Raw genomic sequence first — 10,854 nt, 5'->3', positions numbered from 1 at the left:
AATAATATATTTTTTTTGTGATAAAAATAATAACTAGTTTATCAATTCATAAACTATACCAAGTATAGAAAATTAAAAAAATATATATATTTTTCTGTAAAAAAAATTAAAGTTAATTTATTTTATTATTAAAAGGTTACGTGGGTTTAGAATCATTATTTCCATTTTCACTTCACTGATAATGTAAATATGAAATTGAGAGTAAAAATTAAAAACAGTGAAAATGAAAATCAAAATGAGAATGACAAATATTTGAAAATGTTTTTAATAATTTAAATAAAAAATAAATTGAATTAATTTTTTAAAAATTTATTTCATCATTTTAACACAAATAATTGTTAAAGAAATTGTGTCCTCTTTTAAGGAATTTGAGTTCCATTTTTAATAAGCTGCCACATTTACCTAAAATAAAAAAATTAGTTCATTTTATATTTTGAATATTGAATAAAAAATTTTAAACTGAAATTTTGTTAAAATTAACACTTCAGTTCCAAATTTTTCATGACTTTTAAAATTTTGGAAATAGAAACGATTTTTGTAAATTAAAATTTTGATAGTATAAGACATGCAAAGAAAATTAAAACTATGAAAAATAGAAAAAAAAATATTTAGTGATTACGTTGATTTATATTAAAATTGAATTTTTAACACACAAAAATAATTGTTCATTTTCATAATTATAATTGTGAAAACATCATAAATGATCAAAAATTAATAATTGACAAGCAATTAATTTTTTACCTGATGTTTATAAATCCATATAAATTTAATTAGAAAAAACACTCAGTAAATTTTTATTTAAAAATATTAAATTAACTTAAATTTATACTAACTTCGGTTTCAGCATCTTCATCCATGCGATATCCTCCTAATGAAATAATAATAAAAAGTAAATTTCGTTTTTCATTCAATTTATAATTTTTAAAACATTATTTCTCACTTATTTGCGCCTCTCCAAATGTAGCCCAGCAAATAACTAAAACTGCTGCTACCAAATAAGTTGAGAAGACTTTCATGATTGACTTTTAGAAGTTATAACTTGGAAATTTGAAGAATATATATTGAAAAAAAACAATCGTTCTATGCCTTTTTATACTTTTGACTTAGTTTCTCGCATAATTGCGTCATATTTTTTTTTTTTCATTAATTTTATCTATTTTAAACTGGTTATTTTCAAGACTTCAACATAGTATAATATTTTTTATTATCTTTTTCCATTTTAATAGTTAAATTTTTTTGTGATAAAAAATAACAATGTACAGGTTTTTAAAGTTACTTTTTAATAAATTTATTATTTACTTTAGTTAGAATAACTCGTGATAAAAATGATAACTACTTTATCAATTCCTAAACTATACTAAGTAGACAATAAATTTTTTAAAAAAATTAATTTTTCTGTAAAAAAAAATTAAATTCATTTTATTATCATAGTTTGCAATCCGCCATTTGACTCAAGGAATAATTGTTTATAACATCGATAATAACAACGGATTCGTAATTAATGACCAAAAAAAAACACTAGATACCAAGTTTCATAAAAATTCAACAATTTTTAAAAAAATTTCTCTTTTGGTCAGCTTTTGTACTACAATGAGCACATAATGGATCTACATTTTGCATTTTGAAAAACTAACATTGGATTCGTAATCAGCGACCTCAAAAACCCCCAAGTAACAAGTTTTAAGCAAATTTTGTGGATTTTTAAAATTTTCGGTCGCCATATGGGATCCGCCATTTTGAATTTTCAAAAACTGACTTAAGATTCGTAATCAAAGACCCCAAAAACCCCCGAGTAATAAGTTTCAAACGAATTGCATTAGATTTTCAAAAAGTCGTCCGCCATTTTGGATCCGCCATTTTGAATTTTTAAAAACTGATTTCAAATTCGTAATCAGCGACCCCAAAAACCCCCGATTACCATTTTTCAAGCGAATTGCATTAAGTTTTGAATAAGTCGGCCGCCATATTGGATACGCCATTTTGAATTTTTAAAAACTGACTTCAGAATCATAATCAGCGACACCAAAAACCCCCGAGTAACGAGTTTTAAGCGAATCCAAGCAAGTTTTAAAAAATTGGTCTTTTAATATGTTTTAATTCTTTCATTGAAGTTAAGTTAAAAATTGTGGACATTTCGGTGTTAATGGGTTAATATCCAGTGTCGGTAAATCAGAAAACCATATTTTCCGAATCGCAAGATAAAATTACCAACAATACACTATTTTCACAATGTTTTTAATGAAGAGGTTAGAATTGGTAAGAATAATTGTTATTTTGTTTAAATGTACGGTTCTTTAATAAATAATAATTAACTTTTGTTTCTAATTTAATTTTCCATCGTTTCTGCATCCATTTAATTACTTTTTTTTGATTAAAGAAACCGTTCCGTTTCAGTGCATTTACAAGCTTATGATGATTTCGGATACCGAAAAGTGCTCGTATCCGAAAATTCTCACGGATTCGTTTTTGAGCTCGTAACCGAAATCCGCGGTTCTGGTATCTTTTATTTTTTACTTTCTTTGGTCACCATTGCACCGGTGATTTCTTTGGTCAGAATTTCCCTTTAGTTTGCAGCGTAAAGTCTCATTTATTTTTTTTTTTTTTTTATTAATAATCGTTAAAACATTCCATCATTACAACACAAATAATACTAATTTCGGTCTTAACCGGAATAATTTTGTTTTATTAAATTTCAATTAATACATTAGTCATCAAATGTAATTTCATGAACATCTTCTTCACATCCAGCATATCTTCTTTCCTCATTGAATTGTTCTTGAAGCCAACTTTTTGTTGAATTCTTACAAATATCATGAACTCTTAATTTACATTTTTGCATTCTATGAAGACTACTAAAAATTAATTAAATCATTATTGAAAATTAATTATTAATATTATTATTAATATATAAATAATAATTATTAATAATAATAATTATTATAATTATAATTATTATTGATTAGTAAATTAATAAAAAATTATCTTCTAATTAGAAAAAAAGTACAAGATCATAAAATCTCCCAAAAAACAATGATCTAAAAATTAAACTGATTTTAGTTTGTAATTTATTATTGAAAAGAATTTTTAACAAAATACTAACTTGCATTCCTCTGGCGATGAAATAGATAATAAGGGAAGATTGTCAAAATAATATTGCTCAATGGAAATGTTTCTACCACATGATGCCAATTGATAAAATGTTGTGGAATCATGAAAGCATTCGTTGTCGTTTGGCGAAAGGCTTCCCACTAAGTATATACAATTTTTATTATTATTTTTTTTTGTAATTAATTAAATAAATATGCAATTATATTTTAAAAATTAAATCTTACGATTTTCCAAATCAGAACAAAATTTTTCAATGCTTTTATTTAATAATATTTCTTTATTCTCATCCTCCAATCGATCATCTTCATCTAAACATTCTTCAATAGAATTCAACATATTGTTGAAATTATTTCTAATATCTTCAGCTTTATAACAATTTTCTTCAATCATTGATAATAATTTATCTTTCTCTTTGAGATTTCGAATTAAATATTGTTTATCCGCATGAATTGTTAAATAATCTGTATATAAATCTAATACACTTTTTAATGAATCATTTCCTTTTTCATTGCATTTTTCACGTAATTCAGTTTTTGTAAAATTAAATCGCATCATTGGTTGATTTTGAATAATTAATTTTATATCATCTATTTGTTGAATATCAGTGTCATTAATTTCCTTGTTTGTTGTTATTGTTTCTGATTCAGTTGTAATGGAAATATTTCCATCATTATTGAATGTAATTGGAAATTCTTCAATAATTTCAATATTTTGACAATCATATAGTGTATAATATGTAATATTATTCGCAGATTCAAATTCTTCTCTTGTTGATTCATTACACATTCGAATTCCAGTTTCGAAACAATTTAACAATTTTCGAGCTTCTCTGAAACAATTCTGTTATAATAATTTTTCTAACACAAATTCTAATTTCTGAAAAAAAGAAGATAAGATAAAGGAAATGAATAAAAATTTATTGAACCTGCATTCTTCTGTACTGTAAATTAGAGGCAAAAGAATTGTTGGAAATTCCTGGAATGCTTGACGACATAGTGAAAAATTAATTTCTGTTATAATTGAACACTGGTCATCAATTTTTCCTCCACCTTTGTATAAACATAATTCTTTTTTAATTAAATAATTAATTGATATGAAAACGAAATGAATATTTTTATTAACTTTACAATCGATAGAAAAAAAATACCAAAAACAGAAAGATACCCAACAGAAAAAGATGACAAAGTACTTCCAAAAGTTTTGTCACAAATATTTGTTTTTGATCTTCATGTAGACGATTTTCTTCATCCATGCATAATTGTAATTTATCAAAAAAATTATTTAGCTTTAATTTTGAATTTGTATCATTTTGGCATGCTTCCATTCCAATTGAAAATTCAATATTTGTTGAATGAAAACTAGATAAATGTTGAGATAAATTTTTTTGATTATCAATTAATTCCTGATATAAATTTCCTCCTTGTGATAAACACATTTGTTTCAAGTTATCGTGCCAAATATTGATTCTTACTAATGAATTAGCAACGGCTAAGGGGAAAATACATAAATTGAATTTTTTAGTAACCAAAATTTTTTTTATTTAAAAATGAATCCAAATGATTTTCAAATTCAAAAAAAAACTTACCAATTAAAAAAACTATTCTTAAAATCGTAAACATATTTTTTTACTATAATTGCATATGAAAAAATAATTTTCCTTTTATTTATTTTGATAAGCTAATATCAACAGGTGTCTTGATGGCAATACGTTTTTTTTTTTAGGCACCTATTGTTCTGAACTGAAACTTTATGTAAACTGAATGACGTTTTGCAAACTTCACCTTCATGTGTCATCACTGATTGACAAATGAGAGCAATTTTCTCATGATTGATGTAAATGACATTAAAAACAGTAAAGGGATTTCGTTTTGTTTTAAATCAAGGTTTCAAAGTTAAATTAAAATTTTTTTTTTTTTTGTAAAATTCCTGATTTTGAAAAAAAATTTTAGAACAAAATTTAAATTAAAAATTAATTAATTTCAACTTTATTTTTAACAATTTTGTTAGGCATTTTTAAATCTGGAGAAATATTTAATTATCCATTCTCTTTTAAATATTGTGAATTGCAATATTAAAAATTACATATATATTTAATTATCTGAAATAACTATTTCCCGTTAATTAGCAATAATATATGAGATATATTAATTGTTTAGCATAAATTTAATAATCTAAACAATACTTTTTTTTCATACATAATTAACATTATTTTCACATCCAGCGAATGATTTCTTCGATTCGAAATGACTTTCGATAAATTGTTTTGTTGATTTCTCGCAACGTTGAACTGAGAAAACGACACAATCGTAATATTTGAAAACTCCACTGTAAAAAAAAAAGGAATTCTATTTAGAAAAAAATGAATAATTATTTTTGTCAATAAATGTTAAATTTATTTTGCGACTAATTTAATTAATTATTTATTTTTAATATAAATAATTAATTGTATAAATTATAAATTATAATTATAAGATTTTGTCAATAATTTTGAAAAACCTCAGTAAAAAGCTGTGAAACTCACGTGCATTCTTTGTGCGTGGGATTATTTTGTATAGGTAACATGTAATCATTCCTAAATACTACACCACGAGGCTCACTACTTCCGTAACAATCAACCATCTTTGATATAGTACGTTCACTTTTGAAACAATTAGTGTCGTACTTTTGGACGGCATCTGCAAAAAAAAAAAATTCCAAGTCATCGTCTCAACTGTAATTTATAATTTTCCACTCTAAACTTTAAGAGAAAACAATAACATATTTTATTCTAAAAAAAAAAAAAATAATTCCAGTAACCTGTAATAAAACTTTCTGTCACTCAAAATTTTGTAATTAAATAATTCCATAATTCATTGAAAATTTAATTATATTTAATTTTTAAATTCCAAAAATTAATTCTTATATAAAAAAATTATTCATTTAGCAATTTTTATAAATATTTAATTATAATTTCCTGCGATATAATAAAATTGATGTCCAATAATAAAAGCAAAAGTTTATGGAAATTAAGTGTAATTTAAGAATAATCTGAAAGAGAATATGTAAGAAATTTTCCATGAAAAAAAACACTGACTCATCATTTATAACTGTAATTCACAATTTTCCACTGAGTCAGAAAAAAAATCATGTTCTTGTTTGTTTTTAGTAATTAGTTTTAATAAATTATTAATTGAAGCTAATTTAAAATTTAGTTTAACTAATTATAAAAATTAATAGAATTAATTAATGGAAATAATAGAATTAATAGAGTTAATTAATGGAATTGATATAATTAATTAATAGAATTACTAGAATTAATAGAATTTGCTAAAAGAATTAATAGAATTATTTAATAGAATTAATTAATAGAATTACTAGAATTTGTTAAAAGAATTAATAGAATTACTAAAATTTGTTAATAGAATTAATAGAATTAATAGAATTAATTAATAGAATTAATAGAATTAATTAATAGAATTAATAGAATTAATTAATAGAATTAATAGAACTAATTAATAGAATTGATAGAACTAATTAATAGAATTGATAGAATTAATTAATAGAATTGATAGAATTTGTTAATAGAGTTAATAGAACTAATTACTTGAATTGATAGAACTAATTAATAGAATTGATAGAATTAATTAATAGAATTACTAGAATTTGTTATTAGAATTAATAGAATTAATAGAATTAATTAATAGAATTACTAGAATTTGTTAATAGAGTTAATAGAACTAATTAATAGAATTGATAGAATTAATTAATAGAAATACTAGAATTAATAGAATTGATAGAATTAATTAATAGAATTACTAGAATTTGTTATTAGAATTAATAGAATTAATTAATAGAATTGATAGAATTAATTAATAGAATTACTAGAATTTGTTAATAGAATTAATAGAACTAATCAATAGAATTAATAGAATTAATTAATAGAATTACTAGAATTTGTAAATAGAATTAATAGAATTAATTAATAGAATTGATAGAATTAATTAATAGAATTACTCGAATTTGTTAATAGAATTATTTATAGAATTGATAGAATTAATTAATAGAATTACTAGAATTTGTTAATAGAATTAATAGAACTAATTTATAGAATTGATAGAATTAATTAATAGAATTGATAGAATTAATTAATAGAATTACTCGAATTTGTTAATAGAATTATTTATAGAATTGATAGAATTAATTAATAGAATTATTAGAATTTGTTAATAGAATTAATAGAATTAATTAATAGAATTAATAGAATTAATTAATAGAATTACTCGAATTTGTTAATAGAATTATTTATAGAATTGATAGAATTAATTAATAGAATTATTAGAATTTGTTAATAGAATTAATAGAATTAATTAATAGAATTAATAGAATTAATTAATAGAATTACTAGAATTTGTTAATAGAATTAATAGAATTAATTAATAGAATTGATAGAATTAATTAATAGAATTACTAGAATTTGTTATTAGAATTAATAGAATTAATTAATAGAATTGATAGAATTAATTAATGGAATTACTAGAATTTGTTAATAGATTTAATAGAACTAATTAATAGAATTAATAGAATTAATTAATAGAATTACTAGAATTTGTTAATAGAATTAATAGAATTAATTAATAGAATTGATAGAATTAATTAATAGAATTACTAGAATTTGTTATTAGAATTAATAGAATTAATAGAATTAATTAATAGAATTGATAGAATTAATTAATAGAATTACTAGAATTTGTTAATAGATTTAATAGAACTAATTAATAGAATTAATAGAATTAATTAATAGAATTACTAGAATTTGTTAATAGAATTAATAGAACTAATTTATAGAATTGATAGAATTAATTAATAGAATTGATAGAATTAATTAATAGAATTACTAGAATTTGTTAATAGAATTAATAGAATTATTTATAGAATTGATAGAATTACTTAATAGAATTATTAGAATTTGTTAATAGAATTAATAGAATTAATAGAATTACTAGAATTTGGTAAAAGAATTAATAGAATTACTAGAATTTTTTATTAGAATTAATTAATAGAATTAATAGATTTAATTAATAGAATTATTTAATAATCAATAAAATTAACAGAATTAATAGAATTAACTCAAAAATTAGATGAATTAGTCTTTTTCAAATTAGAAGGATTCGGATTCCCACTAAGGATCTTAATCACCTAGTGATAATTAAAAGAAGTGTTAGATCATAAACACAACAATCATCATCGATTTAGAAAAACTTCTTGACATTTACTTTCAATTTACTAACGGTTTTTTAATCTCTAGATTTTAGATCTACAAGAACCTGGAGCAAATTATTATTTCTTTAAAATAAAGTAAAAAAGTAATTAAGAATTATAGAACCTAAATTTACAAACACATTGAGAAATTTTAAGGGTGGTATTCGATTAAAATATTCCGCTAGGGTGCTGTTAGAGGAGAACTTTTTTCTTAAGGAAAATTATTCGAGGACTTGATAAAATTGCTAAGGTTCGTTTGTTTTTTGAATTATGATTCAAATTTAAATTCACAAACTATTAGTATAAATTAAAATAAATAGTAATATTTACCGTATTGAATATCAGCACAAACTCGTGTTATGAATACATCTAGAATCTTTTTCATCTTATAATTTTGTAATCGATGACTCTCATCCATACAAGTTTTCACTAATTCTGTAACGTACTGTAAATATTTTTTAATATCTGGATTTTGTCTACAATATTGTTCAGTGAGATGTTCCAATGAATCGAGTGATTTAACTGAAGAAATTCCTTCATAAATTCTCTTCATTGCTGTCGTTGAAACATTCATATATGGCATTTGAAAATAAATAACACTTTCATATAAATTAAGACCATTTGATTCACACATGCGATGTAAATCCTGAATTGTCACCTCAAAACGATCATCTGATTTTCGAAGAGCGTACGGTGCACCCAAAATCAAGACAGGAAAACATAGATCTGCGTAAAAATAATTTAATAATTAATTTAACAAATTAATTATATAATCACTGAATCAAATTCTTGAAAAGATTATTATAAAAAATTATTTTTTAACTTACGGTAGATTGTTAAAGTCACCAAACTAGAATATATATTTATTGTTGTCATAGTGATAAACAATTAGAACATAATAGAAGTAACACTTGTGAGTAACTGAATTGTCAGAAGCTTCTTAACTCTGATTTTAAACTGTTCAACATAGTTTCAACGCAAATAGTTTTAAAGAAATTTAGAGTCAAGGTATTCATTTACGTTAATGTATCATTTTCATACTAGAGCTCATCTGTAATTTCACCTTCAAAGGCTTCAATCAAAACGTTATAGCAGAGATTCAATACTCGAGTGCACATGACATTGTGAGTTATTTTTTTCCCCTATATAAGCAAATGTGATTAGAAATCAAAATTTTAAATTTCATACAGTATTAGGTGCGAGATTATCAAAAAATTTTATATTTAAATATAAAGATTATTCAATAAAATTACTATTATTGATAATTTTATAAATGACAAATGTAAACTGATTCAAGGAACTCTTTAATACTTTTTTTAATATACCAAAAATCATTGTTGACTTCAATTTTAATTAAATACTAATATCTTAAAATAGATGTAATTATTGTAATATTTGTATGTCCATTTATTTATTCTCTTTCTCAATTGTACCCTTAGCTTTGTAAATCAAACAGAAAAATATCACTGAATCACCGAGCAAGACAAACAAATAATTTTATTTCGTTTTACTTATTTATATTCATATATACGGACAGTGCCCTTTCGTACAAATGTAATTAATTATAAAGAAAATAACAAAAGAAATAATGACTCGGTGAAACTTAATATTTTAATTTCGATGACTCCAAAGATTTCATGTTCAACACAAAACGATGATGTTCGCCTTATCGCTATACTTTTCTCTACATAAGAAGCAGATTGGGCTTTTACTGCAGTTTGCAAACTTATGATCAACTTCACCGTATTTGAAGCACGCAGTCGATCTGTCTGCTGACTTACAAACTCTTCCTGTGTGGCTGTATCAGTGGCACAGAACGACCATCACCCTTTTTTTATTGGGCAACACATAAAGCTGATCCATATATGCGCCTTAATTTTTCCATCCTGTCCGCCTCCTCTGGGTCGGTGACTACAACAGTGAGCATCATTCCTCGTCGGTTGGGTCCTAGGATCGTCACCTTCCTGGCTTCTGGAGCACTTTGCCAACGTCTGTTGGACCTCTTCTTCCAGTGTAAGGCAAACCAGGTCCGAGATCTCCAGTGTGACTTGTCGATCCACTTTCCCCATGCTTCCAACTGTTTTGGTTATCTCAGCGGTGAATGCCTCCTTATTGGAGACTCCTCCGATTTTTATCAGGAGATCTCCTTTTCTTGTAGGCCTTGCGCCCACGACTGTTGACATCAGGAATCTGGATTCACTTCCCTCTGAAATTTGCTCAGTACGTCGGCATACATTGTTTCTGTTGCGACTCGGATCAACATTGTAGATCCACTTGGACTGTGTGGACATCAGTGAACGAATAATCCCAACGTTGCTTTCTGCGTGTCATAAAAGGTGACTAAAAAGGAGGAAGGAGTTGCAAGGTTCGAGACTTAGATAGAATCCTCATACTGGTGCCTGAGTCTAATGGTCGGAGATCAGGTGCCCCGAAAAGCATTTCTTGCCTGAGTGAGGAAAGTGTCGTCATTTGGTGTTGGACTCGTGGGGGACGTGTGAGTTGCGGTAT

At 24.2% G+C, this 10,854-nt stretch overlaps 2 protein-coding genes and 1 long non-coding RNA gene across 3 annotated transcripts; all 3 read right to left on the bottom strand.

The window, feature by feature from the left end:
• Positions 1 to 293: 293 nt before the first annotated feature.
• Positions 294 to 1,110, bottom strand: LOC127289126 (uncharacterized). Its single transcript, XR_007844122.1, has 3 exons — positions 941 to 1,110; positions 834 to 868; positions 294 to 402 (listed from the first exon to the last, which is right to left on the bottom strand). It is a non-coding gene; the product is annotated as an uncharacterized LOC127289126 (long non-coding RNA).
• Positions 1,111 to 2,662: 1,552 nt separating this feature from the next.
• LOC127289051 (uncharacterized) lies at positions 2,663 to 4,949 on the bottom strand. The gene is made up of 6 exons (XM_051316806.1): positions 4,694 to 4,949; positions 4,273 to 4,596; positions 4,034 to 4,157; positions 3,333 to 3,937; positions 3,101 to 3,248; positions 2,663 to 2,852 (listed from the first exon to the last, which is right to left on the bottom strand). Exons 1-6 carry the CDS (start codon positions 4,725 to 4,727, stop codon positions 2,705 to 2,707), a joined length of 1,383 nt encoding a protein of 460 aa, XP_051172763.1. The 5' UTR covers positions 4,728 to 4,949; the 3' UTR covers positions 2,663 to 2,704.
• A 301-nt stretch (positions 4,950 to 5,250) lies between these two features.
• On the bottom strand, positions 5,251 to 9,339 carry LOC127289052 (uncharacterized). The gene is made up of 4 exons (XM_051316807.1): positions 9,174 to 9,339; positions 8,677 to 9,072; positions 5,630 to 5,783; positions 5,251 to 5,433 (listed from the first exon to the last, which is right to left on the bottom strand). The coding sequence occupies exons 1-4, from the start codon at positions 9,220 to 9,222 to the stop codon at positions 5,298 to 5,300; spliced, it is 735 nt and encodes a 244-aa protein (XP_051172764.1). The 5' UTR covers positions 9,223 to 9,339; the 3' UTR covers positions 5,251 to 5,297.
• Between the last annotated feature and the right edge of the window lie 1,515 nt (positions 9,340 to 10,854).

The sequence above is a fragment of the Leptopilina boulardi genome, unplaced genomic scaffold (genome assembly GCF_019393585.1).
Source record: "Leptopilina boulardi isolate dan_hultmark-lab unplaced genomic scaffold, ZJU_Lbou_2.1 LbouV2_399, whole genome shotgun sequence".
Classification (NCBI taxonomy): Eukaryota; Metazoa; Arthropoda; class Insecta; order Hymenoptera; family Figitidae; genus Leptopilina; species Leptopilina boulardi.
This window is presented reverse-complemented; position numbering and strand designations above follow the sequence as displayed.